We start from the raw sequence: 23,478 nt of genomic DNA, 5'->3' as shown, positions 1-23,478 counted from the left end.
TGCCTTTGGACTCTTTAGTAGCTGTAACAGCCTTATTCAAAGGTTGAAAGCAACAGCATTATGTCAAAAATCCTGAGTGAATGGTGCAGATAGATATGGATGACAATATAAAACATGCCACGTTCAACTTTTGGAGGCTTTACTACTGAGTGACAGCTGCTGTATGATTGGTGTTCAGCCAGAAGTAGACAGGAAAATATTCTGAACCCAAATGCACGACCTGTGTGACTGCAATAATTTCATGTTTTTGACTGCTTAAATTCCCAGTTGGTGGACATCAACAGAATGCTCTCAATTTTCTGGCCTTAAGATACATGTTTGAGCTACGTCAGCTTTAAAGTGATCCACAGGAAACTTGCACTGAAGAGAAAGAAAGAAAAAAAAATCTGTATGAAATCATCGTGTCTACTTCACATGCTGCACAACCCTTTCCTATGCAGACATTCTTTGATCCCTGTTTGTGCTGGCCAGCTTTAGGCCCCCCAGAGCAGAAAGGGCTGCATACAGATGTTACACTGCTAACCAGCTCATCAGTGGAGGAAACCAGGTCACTTCTCCTGTAGGAAGACCACCAACAAAGGAATTTTGTCACAAAAAGTCTAATATGGCTGTTATCTGAGTCAGAATACAGGACATGTTCCTAGCAGAAGATATTTTGAGCTGCTGTCCCTCCCCAAATTTTCCCAGATACCCAAATATTGATTTAGTTCACTATTAAACAGACAAAAGAACTTCTCAAAAGGATTGCTGGGCTAGTAACCTATCACATCCCACTGAGGACTCATCCATACGGAGCTCAGTGATCGCTGTGGATCTTCTATAAAGATATCCCTTAGAGAGGCATGTGTCTGGTACAAAATAATTGAGTATCTCTGCTCATGGTGGAAAGACTTCATCTTACACGAGAATTTATATCAGCTTTTTTGACATAAACAGGAAGGAAACAGAAAAAGATCTTTTTTCAAACTTAAGCCACTAATAAAATACTTGGCAGACAGGATTAAAGGGATAGGACTCCAAGTAGCCCTAAGACTTATGCTCTTTGGTTTACTTTCTGTGTTCCCACACATTAGTAACTCGAAAGCATATAAGATTGCAGTAGGGAGTAGGGAAACCAGGTCAGCTCTTTAAGATCTGCCAGTTTCAGGACTCTAAATGCTTACAATTTAACCTAATTACAGCCATGAAATTATAATTCAATATGGAAATGTACTGGCTGGAAAGAAAGAATTTGTCACAACCTCAAATCACTTCATTTATTATAACTCTGAAATCCTGTCCCACTATGAAATGTGTGCAGAAGTGTATCCCACACTGACAAAGGGGTACCCTAGAGATTTAAATGTGGTGTCATCTCTGAACCACATTTTAAAATGTGGTTTTGAAAGCTACAAGCACCAGTGGGTTTGTTTCCCAGAGCCCAACTCTTTCTGCCCATCCTGCTGATGCCTACCTGGCCAGCAGCAGCACATTGCTCATGATGGGGTTTGAGCACACTCACCCTAACAGCTCCTTAACTCCTGGCGACGTTCTGTGTGTGCAGACCAGCCACGAGGAAGTATCCCTTTAAATCGTACATATCATACTGGCAGAGTGTCTCTTCACCCAGCTATCAATGACTGAACAAGCTGATTATAAAGCAGATCCACAGCAATCACACGTAAGTAATTCCTGGAAAACTCCACAGGGAAAAAACCCCCAAAAAACCAAACACAAACCAAAACCAAACCAAATCCTAATTAATTAACATGGGTAGAAAATAAAGCAATATACAGATAAAGGGGAGATATTATAACACTGCTGGTGGCTTTGCTTTGATTTACAAGAATTACCCTTGGCATCAGTTCAGCCATGGGTTCTCTTACATACCTTGGATCATACTGAGCCAGCTTCTGTGAAAAATTACTACAAAATCCTTTCAAAATCAAAAAATTCTACAACACACAATGTACATTTGACTGTGTACCTTAGTAAGCCTACAGTAAAAATAGCTTCTTACCAGGAAATCTAAATAAACTGGGATATAGAATATAGTGGTTTAATCATTTTTTTCTTTCTCTGCTCTGTTCTTAACCAGCTAGCATCTCTTCCTACTGGAAGAGCTCATCACTGAAAGCATGGTCAAACTTTTATACAGAATCTCTGGGTATTACTGCTTTTCTGGCCAAGGACTTTCTGCACAGCAAAGAGAAATATTCCTCCTTGCTAAGGACCCAGTGAAAGAACAGTATCTGACTAAAATTATAATCACAAAAGCAAGCACAGTATGGACCAGGAACTCTGGGTTTCATCCTTTTTCTGTCCATACTTACAGCAGTAAGATGTTTCATCTGACTGTATTTGAAAACTGCAACAGCATATTCAGCATTTTTGGGGGAGAAACGACAAATTAAAATCACATTGGGAAAAAGGCTGAGAAGTGAGATGCTGGCAACACCATCCATACCAAAGGCTTCTGAAATTGTCTAGATATGACAGCACCCTTAAAAGAATAATTAGTCTATTTCTCATGATAAAACTGTGTCACTTTGCTATGTGATGCAGACAGTAAAAATAAATTGCTTTAAAGAAAAATAGTAGAATCCCAAAATGCAGTCAAATAAGTACAGCTGTATCCAAGAATTTTGTGGCACAGCACACAGATTTCTATACTGCAAAATGAAGAAGGCAAGAACTAATTTAGCTATACATTACACAGTTACTAAAAATACAAGCAGCAATCTCAAGTAAATGCCAGATCCTTCAGTAGTTAAACAAAGTTTCATTATTTTCTTTACTAGAAAGAAATAATCCACAATAACTTTTCCTAAATTAATTTTTAAGATGCAAAAACATGATAAGTTAACACCAGTTCAAAAAGGAGCTGAGGAAAAACAAATGATTCTTATGACTATCAGCTCTATTTCTACCGTGCAAAAATAACCCCAAACAAACAAAAAGGTAATGGAGAATCATAAAAAAGAAACCAAAAAAACTAAAAAGGAAAAACGAAAATCTAATTTCCTGGACAGTAAAATATAGGCTGGAATCAAGTTACTGCACATCTTTGTATCATGTACCAGTGAAAAGTGTACCGTTTTTCAGTATGAGCTTTGGAAAACCACTCATGCACTGGATTGAACAATTTATTTCTGAACTCTTTCCTTCATACATGATGACATTTAAAAAGGTTTTGATATTTTATAAGTAGCACAATCAGAACTAAATGAATCCAAATATTTGTGTGTGTGTAATGCAAACCCCTCAAATATAAAATAAATATTTCCTACTAACGTGTCATATGGAATAAATGACAATTTTATTTTTTAAAAGTACACAGAAGCAGATCATTAGTACACATCAGTATTTGCTAAGATGGATAAGCATTTGCAAAAAAAAAAGTCCATATTCAACACATTACCAATAACTAACAATTAATTAGAATGGGTATTGTCTATGCATGAGCAAACTTACATTTCTGGTCAAAAAATACATATTATTTAAGTACACAATGTAAATCACATATATTTAACTGAATGTACTATTTTTAAAAAACATATCACAGCATATATCTACAAAACTAATTAGAATATAGAACTGAAACTAAATCCAGAATTTGTTTTTGTATTAGTTTTGTATCAGCTGAATATTTACATGTGTTTTAACTGAAGCACAAGTCAGTGTTACTGAACAGCAAGTCTTGAATTCCAACAAATACTTAAAAATCTTACTGGAGCTGTGTCATCAGGATATATAAGAACATTCAGAGCTTAAACTATACCTGTATCTGACAAGTTTTCCTACTTATAAATATTACCATGGTATATTCCTGAGTATAATGAGATGTAGAGGAAAATGGCTGGATGGGACAGCCCTGTGGTGGCAACTCTCCCATGCAGTGCAGCAGTGTGGGCTATATTGGTGCTAAACTGCATGGGGGGAAAGGGAAGAACCTAATGATCTCCATTTTTGCCTGTTTTAATAGGTTAGATATCATTGAATTGAAAGATAATCTGTGATGACCTGCATTTACCATGGACTAAAAGGACTCATGTAAGATTTTACAGCCCAGGACATTCACAGACCAATTTTGTGTGCATACCACACATCCACACCTGCTGCTGCTGCCATGCACTTGGCCTTTGCACTTCTCTGCCATGGATAACACAATGGTTTATACCAGGAATAACAGCTCCATTCCCCATGTGTGACCAGCCACTAGGATATATAGTAATGGCTGTTTCTCCTGCCACAACAGATGTTTGCCTAAGGAAGAACTAACATTATAGAACTCAAACTGGCAAAATAGTGTAAGGTCTCAATGGCTTTACCTCCAACAAGACTGGGAGCCCAACCTTGACAGATTTCTTCACCATAAAATAGATTAAAGAATTCAGCCAAACATTGTTACATATGCATCTTTCAAAAACTGCACATAATTCTGGATGCTCTGGTTCTCGTTCTCTGACTTCTGTAGGCTGTTCTCCAGCTCTTTCAAACGGACTTCATGGTGCTTTTCATTCTAATGAAAAAAGAAAAATGCATAGAAACTAAGAAATAATATATAAATCAATCAAAATAATAATCTAAGACAACAGGTACCTATTTTTTATAGCTTTATTTACTTGTAAAAGTTTTCAGAGGCTCCACAGAAGCGAAAGTGCTAAAAAAGGCCTCAAAAGATTGAAGCTTTTGTTTATGTTGTCAGAACTGAACAGAACATGTTGACATAGACTTAAAAAAAAGGCCTATAATAATTTATAATAATTATAATCCAGATTATTGTCATTAACTCAAGAAAAACAGAAGGTATCATGACATCATTATGGAATTGTTATGTATCTAATCAAATCTAGATATGTTTACTAAACAATGTGAGGGAAATTACAACTTCATACATATTCTTTTATTTTTGTATTGCTGGGAAAACTGGACTGAGTAAGGGTTGTAAACTCAATATTATTCAAGTGATTTATTTGGACTGGATATCTGGTAGGTTGATGGGAAATGTCAATGTACAAATATATTGTCAAGCTGAATTAATTTACTTTTCTGAAAGGTATGTATCAACTGCATTAGTGTGTTTTCAGTAAAAGGAACTTCTTTTTGTAAATGGTGACATGGTGAGTGATTTCTTAAATCACAAACAGCATTATTTACTCACATGGTGAAATAAGCAGAGGAGTTGATTTTTTTCTTCTTGCCTCTTTTTCACTTCAGCTTCAAGAAGTAGCAGTTTTGTCTGAAAGGCTTTTTCCTTGTATGACATTTTTTCCTGTTCTTCAGCTACCTATAAAAGCAATGAAAGAGAAAGAATATACATAAAATAAATTTATAAATGAGATAGATATATTACATATATATTTACTCTTAAAGCCCAAATCAAATTATTTTTTTACCTCTTAGCATTAATAGCTTTATTTCCTATTCTTTCATTTAATACTTATTTCCCATGCCCAGGAATTAAAAAAAAAATGGAGAAATATTCTGGTTAAATTTGAAAGCTGTTTTAATCCGGAACAAAATGTAATATTACCGAGAGTGGAATACTTCTTACCTTATTACCAAGTTAAGCCAAAATTCTAGTTTTTTCAAAACTAAAGAAATATCCTCAGGCAGTATTGAAAAAATCAGATGGTTATTTCTACTTTATTAATGTGAAATTACAATTTCATATGTTTTTTCTGATTAAACTAATATAATTCACTACAATCTAAATTCCTACATTTCCTCTTGAATTTCATTTACTGTTTGCATAATTTCTACAAATGAAAACATTTGGCTTAATGTAGAAAGAATGCAATTTCTTCCTCTAAAAGAGAAGGTTTTCAACACCTAAGTTCTTGTGGGCTTCTATAACAAAGAAAATAAAAGGTAAGATTAAGCTTTTATACAGAAACTTTTAGCCATATGTGTGGGGTTTAATATAAGGTGGTTAAAGAATTTCATTTTGTCAAGAAAAAAAATATAATAAAACACTGGTCAACTGAAACTTGTTTATTTCCATAGGATCCAAACTTAACAAGGAAATTGAATAGTTCTATCCATATTTAAAACATGCAGAAATTCACAGTAACTTTTTAGTATTTCTCCCTGCATGCAAAATAGTCTTGTCCCATGATTTTTTCTCAAGCTCATTTTTAATGCTATTTTTAAATAGAAAGTAGCAAACAAGATTGAGAGATGGATTAAATCACCAATACCATTTTTCTCCCTTCTTCCAAAGCAGATTCAAGCTGTCTGGTTAATGCATTATATTCTGCAATTTTCTCTTCAAGCTGCAATTTACTGCTCTGAAGATTCTCATCTTCTTTTCTGAGCTGATAAGCAAGTTCTTCACTCTGATATTCCACCTCACCTAATTGCCTTTAACCAAAACAGATTAATGCATTGTAATTTACTATAGCAGAAAAGTGTAGGAATTAATTTCCATCAGATTTTTCAAGTTACCTTTGAAGATCTTCATATATCTTCTGAATGTTACAGATCTCCTCTTCTAAGCAAAGATTGCCCATAGAAATTACACTATGGTTATCCTGAGAAAATGACAATTTGTTTCTAACTGAAGAGACCTGTATACAGGATCTTATTAGACTAAAGTAAGCCTGTCTATTAAAATCAATCAAATAATATGACTGTAATTTCAGATAAATGCTATGCTTATTCAGATAAACATATTATATTATATTATATTATATTATATTATATTATATTATATTATATTATATTATATTATATTATATTATATTATATTATATTATATTATATTTCAAGTAAATATTCCCTTGTATTATTGTACCTTGTATAATTCTCTTAAATTAATATAACACAGCCAGAGTAGAAGACATAAATTTTGTGTGAGCACTTCAAGGCTGAAAACCTGCTATGTAACAAAGGCCTGAAAAACTCCATGTGCTGCTCATGCAACCTTGTGTATTAGGAATTGGTCAGGTCTACCTGACCAGCAAAAAAGGCTCCCTCACACTACAGTCACAAGAAGCATAAAAATAACACTGCATATACATATGGTTATCACAGAAGAACAGTGCAGCATTGGCAAAGAATTCCAGAAAGAAGTGAATATCAAAAAAGACAATCAAGTCCATGAAAAGTGATATATCAGCAACAGAAGTTGAAGGAAGGAAGAAGAGAGTCTTGTGCCCAGCATCCAGAGTGCTAAACTTTTACACGTTTTTTTTTCAAATCTCAGTAGAAATGAGATTATTGCTCCTTCTACCATCCATCAACAGCATGTTAGCCATAAACAGACACAACAACAGCCTGTGGGTGCCATCATTTAAAGGGGTGACCATTCATTGGACTACCTCAACCAGTCCTATTTAGCAGTTTGAGCTAATCTGCCTGATTGTGCTTATTAGAATAGCAGGCTGTTCAGGTAACAGAGTGGTAGTAGCAGAAATTAGTCCAGCTGAACCCAGGAGAGGTTCTCCAAAATGAATTTTCCTAAATTCTGGTGATAGAGTCAAGGGTTAAGGACATTGCCAAGAATTAATGCTGAAATTTAACTACTGTTCCACCAGGTTAGTGATTATATTCCCAATTACTTTGCTGTACTTAAGAGGTTCCTTTGCACTTTTTCAGGAGAACAAGCAGTTAGATTAAAATTATATATTACATACACAATTTTAAATGATACATAAATTTTACACCTCAAAATTAATTATTGCTTAAGTACTTTGCCAAACAATGATGGATTTATGAGTATATGAACATTCCTGGAAGAATAAAAAGTCAAGACCAACGTCTGTAGGACCACAGAGACTCACTGTGCTTCAGCTGTAGTTTTCCCACAGACACAGCAAGATGATTAAGGCCCTTTCCCACACTTCTGACTTAAAAACCTTTGTAATTTGTGCTCTTCTAACTCAAAAGCACATTAAAAAAAGATGAAAAACAACAACAGAAAACTAAAAATCTACCAAATCTACCCTTTGAAACTGATGTAAGAGAAAAAAAGAGTCAAGGAAAATTAATTTTCAGGATTTATAGAATATATAAGCATTAGTGTTAAATACAGTTAAAAACTGCAATAATTAAAATGTTACCTATCATCAAGAATATACTTTATCTGAATAAATACAGTATGGTTTATAAATTAGCCATTAAAACCAAAACTAATGTAGAATTAAATTATTCTACTAGATACAAACAATATCTAAACTAGTATTTATTTCCAGGGAAGAATTCTGCAGCACATCTCAGGACCTAAGTATATAAGTATATAAAGATCAAGAATATACTCACTCGAAAAGTAACAAATCTTGCCACATAATGAATTCACATAAAAACATTTGGCAACAGTTGTATTTGCATTGTGCTATTTCCACAGAAGCTTTTGATTTATGAAGAAAATAACACAGGAAACTTCATCACTGTCACACATGCCAATAGTAAAAAATGTCCCAGAGACTTTTTTCCACATAATTTCTCATTTATCTTTAGAAATCAGCACGTTCTAACCACCTGAAGCTCCAGCTCCCTAAGGGTTTTGCATTTCTGTGCACGGATCCTTTCCCAGGACAGAAGCTTTTGCTGGTTTTCCTCAGCTGCTTTCAGCAAGTCATAAACATGTTCTAACTCCTTTAACTCAGCCTCTGTTTTGTCCCTCACCTGCATAGTAGCATCACAGGAGAAAAATGTAAGTGTAAAACCATAAATTAATTGTTGTAATACTTAATGGATTTTCATGTAGGTAATAAAGCTAAAATTCTACACAAGTTGCATATCCCCTATTTGATAAAATATTGACAAAGATACAAGTTCTTTTCTGATGCTTAAGGATGTGCTGCTTCCAGTGTTCAGCTCCATCTGCTGAAAAATTTTTAACACATATTTGTATGGAGTCTCCATTTTAACTGTTAGTTAAAAAAAAGCACCTCCAGTAGGTTTGCTTCCATATACAACTTTCACAGCTGTTCTGTCAAAAACATAGTTGCAAAATCATCAACAATAAAATCACATTTTTGAAAGTGATAAAAGAATTCTGGAATTCTAAAACAGTAGCCAAACTGCTTAATCATCGCACTAGGAATCACTGCTCACTTGTTTGCAATTGTGTAGTATCCATAAACACCCATTTTAGATAGCAGTTAGTAAAACTCTCAGAAATTTAAAACCAAGAGACAGTACCTTGTGACTTCTAATAAGACCACGAAAATGTAGAAAAGATCTGTATCCTTCAGAATTGTTTGCAAACATTCTTCATTACTGCAAAACTTACCTTATCTAATTCTAAGCATTTGTTTTCTGTTATTTTTTTGTTTTCATTTAAGACTGCTTCATATCTGGATTTCAATTCTTCTACTGCAATTTGTCTTTTTTGTACCTAGGACAACATATATTTTTCACATATATTTGCAAGGTCCTTCATTTAAATATAGAAAAGATAGAATCATTAGTATGAAACATAAAGGAAAACCTTTGACTTCTAAATGGTATCTTAAAGTTTGTCATTATTTGAAGTTATTTATTTTAATTATCCTACGTTTCACCGCAAGTATAATAGGGTTACCAGGTAAAGAGCACTGTCATATCAGCAGTATGTTATCAAAAATGGAGAATGAGCTACAGCTGTGCTGTAGAAGCAGCCAGCATCACTCACGTCTCTCTCCCCACATAACAGCTATCACTGACACTTCCCATCTGGAGTCACTACAGCCCTGAGCTAGGGAATTTCACTCCACTCACTGCTTAAGGCTGGATGTTACCTGGAACTACATCTGCCATCTTAAAGCTGGCAGTAACTTTAGTTGTGATGATGCATTCCAAAGACAAGGCTCTGGCTCTACACTAGATTTTGTATCATGTCTTTCTTTTCTCTTGTCAACGATTTAAAAAAGAAATAAGTGAAGAAATTGTGTCTATACTGTAGCAGATATAGATACATATTTGAATCAATGTTCTAAAATTTCTGTGTGAATAAAGCCAAATACAAAAAACAAATTGATAAAAAACCCATTTTAAGTTTGGTTTATTTGTTTCACTGGTATTTCTACATGGATTTACCTACTGAAATATAAGAACTCATATAACCCTACAGTCATAACCCTAACCCTAATACATATTTCTTGAATGAACTTGAATTTCTTGGACTTACTTGAATACTGATATGCTCTTATGAATATGAAGATAAAATATGGCCAAGTAGAGGTAAAATATCATTGGTATATCCACTGAAGACATAAGACTCCAATTTTTAAAATATCTAGTTTATTGGGGTCACTAATCTGCTTTTTAGGAAGCAAATCTTGTCAAAGCAAGTTTGCAATTGTTGGCTTCAATGAGCTTCTAGCGGGCTCCACACAATTCAGTATAGACAACATTTACTTGTAACAGTGTGGAGACTATTCTTTGATATGGTCTCTAATAGCACTTCCTTCTTTCATACTCAATATTACAAAAATATTACAATCCCCATGCCAACAAAATGGGTTATTACAAACAAAACCTTTATCATTTCCTCAAAATGGCTTAGAAATTAAAAAAACATACTTGATTTGAAACATGTTAAGTCACCTCATTTTTGCGCTGTTCTACAAGGTTTTCCTGCAGCTTTGCTTTTTCTTGCAGATGTAGCAACTCATATTCAACAGACACTGTGCTTTTCTCCAACATAGCAAGGGAAGCCTGGACCAAAAATAGAAAATATAAAAATTTTAAGAGTGTTACTAAAATAACACATTCTACAGTATGATATTACCAGGAAGTGACTTACTGGCACTAGGAAGACAGACATATTTTTCCTGTCAAACAAAACAGTCTATAATTCATTTGTCAGCTCATGAGAACACTTATATCGGATAATACATACAATACAAAACCTGTAAACTCTTTCAAAATTGAAATTAATAACTGAGGTAAACTCAGTTCTTTAATTTGAAAGAACAGTTTCTGCTTAAGCAATTGTACATCTATTAACAGTAAAATAAACAGTATCCTGATTAAGCAAATATATCACAAGATAACCCTGTTCCTAGCTTTGCCATAAATTTCTACTGGAAAATTTTCAGTATCTCATTTGTTCTTACTATTATAAATGGATGGCAAACTTTATTCTGCAGGTCTGGATTCTCTAGACAGAAGGTCCGAAGAGAATTAACGTGGTTACTTCATTAATGTATGAGAAATGTAGAGCCATTCAACAATGATTTCTCATCTCACCTTTAATTTTCTGTTTTCAAGGTAAATCTTTTCATTTTCAGAGGTAACAGAAATTAGCTTTCCAAGAATTTCCTCTTCTGAGTTTCTTCTCCATTCCTCCCTTTTTTCCATGTCTTCCATCAGGCCTCTGATCTGACTTGTTAGACAGGTAAGAAGCTCTCTATAATACATAATGCTTCCAAAACTCTCACTATGAAAACGAAATCGAACCATAACATGTTCTCCTTCATTGTATATATATATATATATATATATATATAAGGGGGAATGCATATACATATCCAAAGAAAGGATTACCTACTTATATTCTGAAACAAACTCTTTGAAAGAGAAGAGCTTCTACTCCAAGGAAGGGGTCTTAGCTTAATTATAGAACACCAAATCATACTTCCAATAGAAATATGCATATGAACACTGTTCAAAATGTAATTGTATTGAATTTATAGGGTATATCACATAATGTCCTACTAAGAACATCCCTTAGCTACTTTAGTAATGTTATTTCCATTATTAAAAGCAGAAAATTATGCCTCATTTTTTGCTTTTTTTCTTGGTAAATACAGTTCACAAAATTAGTTTAGCTGTTTAGTCAACCACACGCTGCTTAGTAGAACAAATCTTGTTAGAATGGCACATTTCAAGCAAAGAGTTGTATTTTCAGCTGAAATGAAAACAGCAAAAACCAGCTTGAAGCAGAATGAGTATTTATTCTTTCTTAGATGCCTTCTTATATACACTGGACTGACAGTGGGCTAGACAAATTTCTGGACTGATGTCATCTACCTGCACTCTGGTTAAACATTAAAATCTACTGCAAGTATTTTCAGAAATGCCAGATTTTCTGGGACAAAACCAAAATATTCAAGACAGTTTAATGTGAACTGTTAAATACTTCAGCATGAATCAAGTTCTTTGTGAAACAAACATTTTCTCAGACCTAGAATCTACCAGTTTCTTTTGCTGGTTTAAACTATAGTCCATATTTCTACCAACAGAAATTGTAAAAGGATATTTTTCATTGTCCGCCCAAAAAATAGCATATCCTTCATCTACATTTAGATTTGACTGTGTAGTTTGAATAAGGTTGGGTAATTTTGTGCTGCTTTTCCTTACATGAGTGAGCTGTTTGGCATCTGGGAGGAACCATTCTCTATCCTCTACTGTGGTTAGACATTAGTGGAACTGAAATAATTTGGCCATCACTAGTCTGAAGTAGGACCTAGAAGACAAAGAACCTTTTTCTATTCTCTAAACACAAGGGTTAATACTTGAACTCTTGAATCACTTATTAAATAAGTGGTTATGTGGAGCTGCATAGGAGCTGCCAGCAAGTTCAGGCTGATCAGAAGTATGCAGGAAAAAATAATATGTTATTTTTGGTAAAGGGGAATAAAGCTTTAAAAGAAGTGAAATGCAACAGAGAGGAGGCTAAAAATCTTAAATTTGTTCTTATTTCCAACTTCCAAATTCTGCTCAGAATTTTAAAATATTAATAAACTCATTTACTTTGTCAACACTGAGTATTGCATTACTAAATATCAACACTGTGACTACAGAAATAAATAAACAAAAAATACCAACAGCCCAACTTACTTCTCAAGATCTTCTATTTGAACTTTTAGCATTGTCTTTCCTTCAACTATTCTATCATACTGGTTTTTCCAGACATCAGAGGCTGACAGTATCTCACACAGTTTAACTTCCTAGGGAATGCAGAAATTATTAATTATGTAACAAAAGAATGCCACTGAATAATGCCATTTAATTCTACAGTTTTTTATAAACACAAAAGCTCTTTAATATAAGATGGTTTTATTGTATCTCACTTGTAAAAATCAATATAAATGTTCTCTCATACCAAAATAAAATCAACAAAATTACCCACATTTTAAAAAAATCCAAGTACAGACTTTCAAGAAAGAAATACTGATACTGTATATCAACTGTAGAATTCAAAATTTAAGATGACAATCTTTTCTAACCAAGAAAATTGTCTTCAATACATCTGAACTACATATAAATTACATTGATTAATAACCAAACAGAACTGTGTCAAAATATTTTAAGAATTTTTAAGAATTTCTAGGTAAGAAATTAAACATTAGGTAAAATTCTTTAAATGAATATGGATAACTAACCAACACATGCTATATTGAAAGTACACCAGGTTTTCAATAAGGAGGAAAACAAGTGTGATTACAAAACATCAGAAGTTGAGGAGGTGGTTGCTGTCCCTCTGTACTGCTACTTTTAGTTAAAGATCCACTACTGTCTTCTCACAAAGATCCAAGAATACGAAAACCATTATTAATCATCTCCTGGTACACTAAGTAGAAAAATATATCTTTAATACTTACATATCCAAAACTATTAAACACATCTAAGAGTATGTAAAATAATTCTTAATAGGAAATCCAAATAGGGCAATAAGCACAGTTCTGATGTAACTGGCCTTTTTGAACAATTACAAACCATTGACAGGCAAAGCAAGATTCCAAGGAACAATTTGGATTAAGGAAGAAGTTTTATGCTTGGATTTTGGAAAGGCTCAGAGCAAGCAGCTTAGAAACAGAAAGCTAAATAACCACATGAGACATCACATATTAATAAATAAAGAAAACTAACACTTCAAATCTTAGTCATGGATTCTCAGTTAGTACACTGTATTTCTGAGTTAGTCAGTGCCTATCCGTAGAGACTAACAGGATGGAAGACCAGGAGAGGTTTAACCAAAAGCTGATGACACTCCTCTTACTTCCTACAGCTTAAAATGTACAACCTCATGACTTAAGACAATTACTAAATTTTAACAAAACAAAGGCAGTTAATTGTAACAGCTTTCATGACCTCTATAGCAACATTTTCTTTAACAAACCAGCAACAAAATAAAAGGCAAACACAGCATACATTTTTCTATTTTCCACAAGTGAAAGACTTTCAGTTGTTCGGTTTCAAACAATACAATACAACATTGCTCACAGCATAGTCACTCACATGGTCTCTTATTTTAGCAGTTACATCTTTCACGGATTCTTCTAAGTGTTGAGCTCTTTGTTTCTGGGACCTTATTGCTTTTTTCAGAGCAATCTTCCTTTGCTCAGTTGTTTCCTTTAAGGCTAACTTCTGGTACTTGTATTCACCGATTTGATGTTCCCACTCTGCTATTTTATTTTCTAGAGTCTGCAGCATAATTAAAATCAACTCTTCAAATTCTAAACCTTACAGATAATTTTGCGCTAAGAAAATAATTAGGAAGACTACATTTATATTCTGTTACATTTATAATCTGTTTCCATATAATCTTGGTATCTCAAATCTTGTGGTTGATACAAGGAGCTAGCTAAGTACAACAGTAGACAAAAAAAATACAGAGAGAAAGTCATTAAAAATATGAAAAGAAGAGGCTTAGTAGGTGCAGGAGCAGGCAGCAGTTGGGGGAAAGACAGTAATCTAACCATGTCTGTGTGCTCTTTGAAATGGACGCAGAATTTCCATGTAGAAGGCATAGTATGGATGTTAAACCCATTTATGAGGAGGATAATAAAATGGTTTCATCAGACTATTTCTGTAAAGAATATCACCTTAGTGATGCTACCAGTGATATGCACTGATGTATTAGAGTACGTGCTCTGAATCTAGACACACACCTACTAGGTCTCGAGATAGGCTGTATGACTACATATGAAATTTTATTATGAAAGCTAGTATCTTAGATTTGGGTTTTTTTAAAGTCAGGAAGCTAGGAAAGGCTGGCCTTTTTAGTTTATGTATTATGACGATACACTATTTTCTTGCAAGATCTCTGAATTTTTTCTATACGGAAAATGCACACTTTATTAATGACACAGTTTTATTTAGTGAAGAAAGTATTTTTTATAAACAAAGAAGTAGAAATGCATGTTAATTCATTTCATAATACTATGAAACGTACAAAGCAGCCAAGATGGGAACTGGGCTCTACAACTGCCATTATATTATCTTTTCAATTGCTGTTATTATTTCTGACTAACTACATGATTACATCACTCTGATGGAGACTGATCCCATTCCACACAGGAAGTTGATCTCTCTAACTTCATGAGTCATATTTTTCATCTATATACCACATAAATATGGATGGAAAACAACAACAGATGTTAAAACACTACATGATGATATTCATTAACAGCAGTACCAGAATCTGATTCAAGGAGAATCTCAGATCCACTTAGTCACCAAAAATGACCAAGCTACCAATAGATAATTATTTTCATAAAGACAAGTGTAAATGCTGTTCATATCTCTCACTATTCTTCCACCGAACTCCAGCAATGCAGGTAAGCCAGCAGTGTCAACTTTCTCAGTTCAGTGACAAATATCCTAATTGTAGGAATGATTCATGCATTTGTTCCCTTCCTTTTAGCCTAGGGCTGACACTACATTATGTCCTACTAGTTAGCTACTGACTATGTGAATGTGCCAGCTTAATTCAAGATACTTATTGCCAGTTGTTATAAAATATGCATATGATGCATGAGGGGATATCTCTCAGTACAGCTCCTGCTAATGGCCCCAAAAATTTTACACAATCAAAGCCAAATGCATGTGGTTTTCCAAGTGAAAGATGATCTCATGTACTGGGATTCACCAAAAAGCAAAAGTACTACTTTAAAAAAAAGGAAATTACAAAAAACCACCTAAATATGTAAGAAGTCGTTTTCCTATATAAATGCTTTCAGGGCACCTAATAACCAAAAATGTGAGTTGAGGTGGTGGAAAAACACCTTCAATAAACACAGCAAACAGTCTATGTACGGATTTCTTTATCTGTCGGTATAAGTAAACAGCTGCTATCCCCTATTATAACCACAGGAGGTCAGAATCACACTAAGAATAAGTGCTTTGGGCATTAGTGGCTGAGGTAAATTCCAATTGAGAACTAATTTCGTAGGGATAATGCTAAGGTTTTGCAAGCTTTTATCTAGTTATGAGCAAAATCATCTCCAGGATTTAAGCTAGAAAAATGCTTAGGCAATTTTTGAAAGTGAATAAAACTTTTAAATAGAGATTGAATGACAATACAGTTGTATATCAAGTTATTTTATCTAATGAAAATGCTGGAATTCTATAATTGTAGTAGGTAGAACAAGAAAGTACTTTTTATTTAGAAGAAAACATGAAGCATTTATGCAGACACAGACATGTGATTTGAAATAGCCTTGATATAGGTTAGGTAACAATCTCAAATTATTCAATTAGCAGGGGATATATGCTAGCAAAAAAGTTTGGAAATTAGAAATACATTGGTTTTAGCCAATGTTTTCTCATTCATGCTTATGTTCTTGACAAGTTTCATATATTCATATTCTGAGGCCACATACAGCTCCAGCCTTTCACACATGACCGCCTCCTTGTCTTTTTCTACAGCCAGTAACTGATACAAATGCCCAAATTTAACTTGTGGTTTTTAGAACAGAAAATAGAAATAATTTAACCTACCTTAAACAAAGTGAGACTAGGCATTAGTCTTAAGTGTTTCATTTTCAGTCAGTATTAAGAGACTTATCGATTCCTCACAGACAATAAGAGGGAAGAGGGTGTGGCTGTCACTGCTCTCTTAGAACAGAAAGTCACCATACGGACTTGCTTATCTCTCGACCACATGGAGACTGTCCTCTAGACAGTGCGGTTAAGTGGGTGAGCAAACACTTCTATGCATGTTTCACTTTGCTTCACCAGAACTGTACAAGTGTGCATAAGTGGAGAAAAGAAGAAAAGAAAAAAACAAACAACCTTGCAAATAAAAGTGTGGTCAGGCAGATCTTGCAAAACATAAAAACTTATGATTTTAACTGTTTCGGATTTTTCTTTTACCAATAATTTGATTTTCAAAACAGACCACAGCAATGTTTTCCTTTTTTTTTTTTTTTTAATAAACTGAAACACAAGTAAAATTATTTTGACCTGTATTTTCAATTTTAATTCATCATTTTCTGCTTCTTTTCTTTCAATCTGACACTGCAGGTAAGCTTGTACTTCCTTTACTGATCTTGACAGGTGATCTACTTTCTGTGTATTGATCTAAGAAAGATAAACAAACACAAATTTATTGGACTATTCTGTATGATGCTCTCTGTATTTTTTCTACTATGCTGTAGTTTCTAACTGAATGTCCTCAAAACCTGGAAAAGATAAAACATGCTCTACAAGTATATTCACAAGCAGTAACTGTATTAACAGAATTGTTAATTTATTAATTAACTGTATTTTAACAGAAATCACCAACTTGAAACAATTTACATATAATTATTGCATCATATTTAATCTGAGTTTAAGTAGCAGGAATAAGGCCTGGAAGCATGAGCTCAGAAATCAAGGCTAAGCAAAGGCATCCAGCTGGCAGGATGACTAACATTCAGCCACACTCATCAGCTGTGCTCTGACTAGTTAAACCTGAACTGACCTTCATTAAATTCCAAAGACCACCATCTCCTACTAGAACTATTGATACATTTAATTCAAACTCTGATTTTGGGGGATACCTAAATCATAAGGGAAAAGGAAATTTATGTCACCAGAACTCAGATGATTCTATGAAATTTCTTTCAACTTGATTCCTTTGGCTCATTCTAAGTAAGAAGTAATAATGTAGAAAATATCGTATTATCAGTATAGACTGAAAGAGACTAAAAGGACATACCAATGGAAGTGTTCATTATTGATACCAGTAAGAAAGGAAGATTCAGTCAAGTATTGATGAAAATGCCATTTATTGAAATTAATCTAAGAAGGAGCAAGGGGATAGCATAGAAAATTATTTATCCTTTCAGATGCTAGGCATCCTAAATTGTTCAACATTAGGTAGTCTCTAGCTGGGGCATGGTATGCCACATAGATCCCATCAACATTGAGGTCTGCTGGCATTGGGGTCTTCAGAATTTTTGTAGGCTTTTCTGTTCAGCGTTTCTATTCTCCAGCAAAAAAGATTTTTCCATGAAAATGTGCTCCTTCGCTTCAAGATAAAGACATGACAAGAGCCCCCATAGGCAATTATGACCAGCTGGTTAAGTTTATCCCAGCAGCCAAATGATATGTTCACTTGGTTAAGCAAAAATAAAAAAACTCCTAAGGAAGAACCATGTCTCTTAAAAACCCGCAAGGAGTTAAAAATACCAAAGTACACTGCTGTCCCCTTAAAGGTGTAACTGAGCCCACGCTGTCCCTCACTAATGCTGAACCACACACACAAAGTGCACCAGAGGTGTTTAGCCTGTAACACAGATAGCCAGACTATCAGTAAAGTAACTTTCCAACTTTTACAGTACCCTCTTATACAGGACAATTCTTCCCTTCCTGTGTTGTTCTTGCACTGAGCCCCTTCTTTAGGTGCAAACAATGAATGAGCTCTTGCCAGACTTGCCAGCCTTTGATGAAATTAGCTCTGCTGACTGTACTACCTTTCCTAAAAGAGCCAAGGAAACCAACTGTGAACAGAACCTGCTTAGTTTACTCCATATTATTCTTTATAAGTACTTTTCCCCCAAAATATTGCAAATCAGTAATTGAGAAGTCAAAAGCCACCTTAGGATATTAGTGTTAAGATAACTGTATCCTTAGTTGGTTTGAATACCATTTTAATTGTTTTAAGATAATTCTGTAGGAAACACCTTTCAGGATTTTACTTTTTTCATAGGTCTTTTAAATAATTTTTTTACCCAAAATTTATATTTTTTAATTAGGAATCTAGAATGTTGGAAGAAAATATTCATTCTAATGGAACTGGTCACTCACTTTTTCACACTGAAGCATGGATGAAAGTTCTTTAATCTGTTTCTCCCTTTCAAGTATTTTTTTCCTGAGATTCTTCATGGAGAAAAAAATCAACAAAGAAATTATTTTAATGTCTGTACACAACAAAGCATCAGCAATGCACAGTGATGAGCATTTCAGATGTAAAACTAAGATTCCATATTGTGATGGTAAATCACAAATACTCCCACTTTTCCACTCTTACTGGAAATTGTATGACTCTATAAGTTAGCAAATTTCAGATACTTAGCACAGAACAAAGAGAATCAAATTTTAATTTACTTACAGTATTCTGGATTTCTCTTTCACTTAGCTCCTGCATCCAAATGTCAATGTTTTTACTGTTTAACTGCAACACAGGAAACATTGAAAATTTCTGATTATAACTGATTTTGTATTTTTCAATGGTTTTCAATCAGTTACATATAGTTTGCTACATTTTCAATCCTGGTACATATGACTAGAAAAGTTCACCTTCTCAAAATCTACTTATTTGGTGGTTAAAACCCTAAAGATTCAATTTATTTTGTGCATGGACTTTGTAGCTGAAGAAAAAAACAGTGTTATTCCATATACCTATTTATTTCTTCATTTTATCTAGAATGGCTCTACATGCCATAGATAAGTGTTATTTAAGCATGTAATTAAAGGGTAAAAGCATCTGTAGAATTCACAATATTTCAAAGACTCTTATTAAGTGCTAAAGCCTTTCAGGAGCCTCAACTAGTTAGGAGAATTTGAAGACTGAACCAGAAAGCATTAAGCTGGAAGATCACAAAAATCAATTTGAATTAACTCTGTAGAATTTATGTGCCCGTGATATTGTCAACTAAACTTTTTATTTTGAAGTGTACAATGGCGTGCGTGTGTGTTCATAACTTTCTATTTTAAAAAGAGAGATTTGTGTGGCTTTCAGACTGTAAATCCAAAATATTTTAATTTCACTAATGAGAAGATAAACCCACAAACTCAAGCTGGAAACTTTGGTATCAAAATTTGACTACAACTCCTTCATCTTATTCTGGCCTGCATGTAATTCCTCATAATGTTCTGTAATCTCGATTCCGTGCCTATCTGTAAAGTCAGTTCATGGACCTCAATTCTGCATCCAGGTTTCCACCTTTGCATGCACAGCAAACGTATAAAATTGTATTCAGTAGAAGTCCTAACCTTTCCTGACTACACTAAGTCAGATTTGCTGTCAGCAAAAAATAATATATAAACAGGAATGGTGTTTTGTGACCTGACACTGATTTATCAGCAAAAATACTTAGAAGGCATCCCAGAATTGAGAAGTGACTGGAAACCTAAATTACTCATACTATCTTTCCATTCTCAGGAAATAGTCTTCCCCGCAGTTTGTTCATTATGAACATTTTTTTTGTTGAATGATCAACAGAATGACTCATGCTTGTAATACAACTAGCAATGTCTATGAAAACCTGAAAATGAAGATTAAATGCAAAATTAAAAAATAAACTTCAAAATAAACACACATTTTGTTAGCTTCTGAAAGAGAGTTTAAAAAGTCAGTAATGACAAATCACATTTAATTTTAAGAGAAATCTACATGCTTCACTCCATCAGGTTTCTGTGTGAGTTCCACATGTCCATTCTTATACAGGAATTCACTCAGGTCCACCTCCTGTTTTAACCAACATTGTTCAACAAACTCCTTCCAAATTTTTGGGAACTTTCCTAGTGCACTGGACATAACAGAAACATCTTCCCACAATATGTCTAATAAAGAAGATGATATGACTAAACATTTCTTTCAGACTAGTGTAAGAAACGTACATTTCCATTGATTCTATGTTCATGCCTTACATATTTTTTTTTATTATATATATATATTTTATTAATTATATATATATTTTATATATGTCTGTGTCTTGTTTTATTACAGGATTAGATTTCCTGGCAAACCTCAACTTGTGTAATACAGTGCAACTCTGTATCTTTTTCCTGGACATACAACTAAAACCAAGTTCGTGAACTTAATTACCTCCAGTGAAAACAACACCTTGGAAGATTAAATATCATGCTTCATTTATCATAGTTCATCAATGTGAGCAGAAAAGAACAAATAATAATTCCATCATAGTTTCAGTATACTGTTGCTATGTCCAGCAGCGTCACTTAACCATTTTTTGAAATACCACCTACTTCATATCTGTAACTAGGAAGTATATTTTTAACCTTGTTAACAAAACAAATACAATTTAAAAAATCAAGCCTAACAGGAACAGAATGAACTTGCCTCAACAGTGTGAAGAAGAATAAACTTTTCCTGAAGATCAAAGTTCAATGAAGGAGCAGTACAGTCATGTACAGGTAGAGACAAGGATGATTGTGATGATGATGACATTTTGATTTAATGCTGTATAACAAGGCAGTATATGTTAATATATATTGATGTTCTGTGAATCAGTAACTGGAACATAACTGGCATGCCAAGTTGTTCCCACTACAGTGGGACTACAAACCCCAGTCACAGAGATGTAACACAGCTAATGTGCCTGAAATCTTCCACAAGAATTCACAACTTGCAATTGCTTAGCACTGAATTCACAAATACAGTGCGCAGAAAGCAAATCCTTCCACAGCAGAAAACTGAATACACTCAAAGGACAAAGTAAAGCTCGCAATTGCTATTTCCCACTTCCACACTCCCCAGCACAGAGCGGGAGGCCCAGGGGCACAGGTCACTCAACGCCAGCCCTCGCCCCGGGCCCACACTCGGGCTCTCACCTCACCAAAGGCCTCTGCGCCCGCTGCCGGCAGCTCCCGCCCCTGGGGTGTCCCGCGAGTCACCCCCCAGCACCTTTCCTGTGGGGCAGTGTCCCCCCAGCGCCGCTCCTGTGGGGCAGTGTCCCCCCAGCGCCGCTCCTGTGGGCAGTGTCCCCCCAGCACCTTTCCTGTGGGCAGTGTCACCCCAGCGCCGCTCCTGTGGGGCAGTGTCACCCCAGCGCCGCTCCTGTGGGGCAGTGTCACCCCAGCGCCGCTCCTGTGGGGCAGTGTCACCCCAGCGCCGCTCCTGTGGGGCAGTGTCCCCCCAGCGCCGCTCCTGTGGGGCAGTGTCCCCCCAGCACCTTTCCTGTGGGCAGTGTCACCCCAGCGCCGCTCCTGTGGGGCAGTGTCCCCCCAGCACCTTTCCTGTGGGCAGTGTCACCCCAGCGCCGCTCCTGTGGGGCAGTGTCCCCCCAGCGCCGCTCCTGTGGGGCAGTGTCCCCCCAGCACCTTTCCTGTGGGCAGTGTCACCCCAGCGCCGCTCCTGTGGGGCAGTGTCCCCCCAGCACCTTTCCTGTGGGCAGTGTCACCCCAGCGCCGCTCCTGTGGGGCAGTGTCCCCCCAGCACTTCTCCCGCGGTTCCCACCTGCGCCCGCCGCTTTTCTCCGCCGGGAGCCGTTGCCGGAGCAACGCGCCGTTGCCGCTGCCTCTGCCGCTGCCATTGTCGGTGCCACTGCCGGTGCCATTGCCGGTGCCGCTGCCATTGCCGGTGCCACTGCCATTGCCGGTGCCCCTGCCTTTGCCGGTACCGCTGCCATTGCCGGGTAGTGCCCTCCCCGGGCCGGCCTTGCCCGACGCTCCCCGCGAGCACCCACTGCCCCCGCCGGAGGCCGGTGCGGGCCGGAGACCCTCGCGGGCCCGGCGAGGCGGCATCGGCCCTTCCCCGAGAGAACGAGGAGCGTGCGGTTGGCATGCAAAGATGCCTCAAGACACGGCTGTGCTCCTTACTCGCCCGTGACGTGCCCAGGAGGTCACTGTCAGACCCAGATGGACAAGAAACTCGGAAACTTCTGGGGAGCTTTAGGTCCTTCAGATGATTTCTTTCTGGGTGTTTCTATTAATTTTTAACTTTTTTTTTTTTTTTCCGTGAGGTTAAACGCTAAGTATTCATGTAACCTGACCGTATGTGAAGATGTTTTGGCAATACGTTCCCAAACACTGTAGAAAAGACAGATATTTTTAAACAACCACGTTTAGATGAGGCAGCAATTCACAGAATATCTGAGACACTGCAACAGACATACAGAAAGATCACTTTCAGATAATAAATTGTGGAAAACTGAGGGATCATGTGATACAAACATGATCATTTGTACAGATGCATATGAAGATATGTGCATAGACACATATACATAATTATAATTTGCACATTTTGTTTAAAAAATAATACTGATAGAAATGTTACTTTTTAATATTCTAAGTAATAGCAGTGTCAGCAACTTACATTAAAAAAAAAAAAGCTTGACATAAATAATAATCAAAATAAAAATCAAACATATCCTTTGGCATCCTTTGTAAACATGCCAATGTGTATTTTCTTCTATTGCTGGCAATGGAATTTCAGAGAGCAGCTACTCACTTTATATTCCCTCTGGAGAATATTGCCTAGCTATATGTGCCTGGTAATGAAAATGAATGCTAAATGTCAACCTTTTAAGTTCAAGTAGATGTGAAATCACTTCATTATCCATTGTGGAGTGAGCACCCGATTGCACCTGAATTCCAAAGGAGATTTTGTCT

General features: G+C 35.7%; 1 protein-coding gene across 4 annotated transcripts; it reads right to left on the bottom strand.

The window, feature by feature from the left end:
* Positions 1–3,387: 3,387 nt before the first annotated feature.
* On the bottom strand, positions 3,388–21,316 carry ODF2L (outer dense fiber of sperm tails 2 like). Of its 4 annotated transcripts, XM_088060706.1 has the most exons (14): positions 21,209–21,316; positions 19,235–19,297; positions 18,931–19,002; positions 17,104–17,220; positions 14,155–14,340; positions 12,754–12,863; positions 11,161–11,296; positions 10,516–10,626; positions 9,221–9,325; positions 8,464–8,610; positions 6,430–6,551; positions 6,183–6,345; positions 5,144–5,269; positions 3,388–4,501 (listed from the first exon to the last, which is right to left on the bottom strand). In XM_088060706.1, exons 1-14 carry the CDS (start codon positions 21,314–21,316, stop codon positions 4,373–4,375), a joined length of 1,695 nt encoding a protein of 564 aa, XP_087916832.1. In that variant the 3' UTR covers positions 3,388–4,372. The 4 variants fall into 4 exon arrangements, with proteins under 4 accessions (XP_087916832.1, XP_087916829.1, XP_087916830.1 ...); XM_088060703.1 differs by lacking the exons at positions 8,464–8,610; positions 21,209–21,316 and having other exon boundaries at positions 6,430–6,515; positions 11,161–11,350; positions 19,235–19,353; XM_088060704.1 differs by lacking the exons at positions 8,464–8,610; positions 21,209–21,316 and having other exon boundaries at positions 6,430–6,515; positions 19,235–19,353.
* Between the last annotated feature and the right edge of the window lie 2,162 nt (positions 21,317–23,478).

The sequence above is a fragment of the Pseudopodoces humilis genome, chromosome 10 (assembly GCF_049639895.1).
Source record: "Pseudopodoces humilis isolate 2021_Gansu_Grassland_sample_001 chromosome 10, ASM4963989v1, whole genome shotgun sequence".
In the NCBI taxonomy this organism is placed as follows: domain Eukaryota; kingdom Metazoa; phylum Chordata; class Aves; order Passeriformes; family Paridae; genus Pseudopodoces; species Pseudopodoces humilis.
Note: the sequence above shows the minus strand (reverse complement) of the source record. Positions and strands in the feature narration are given on the sequence as shown.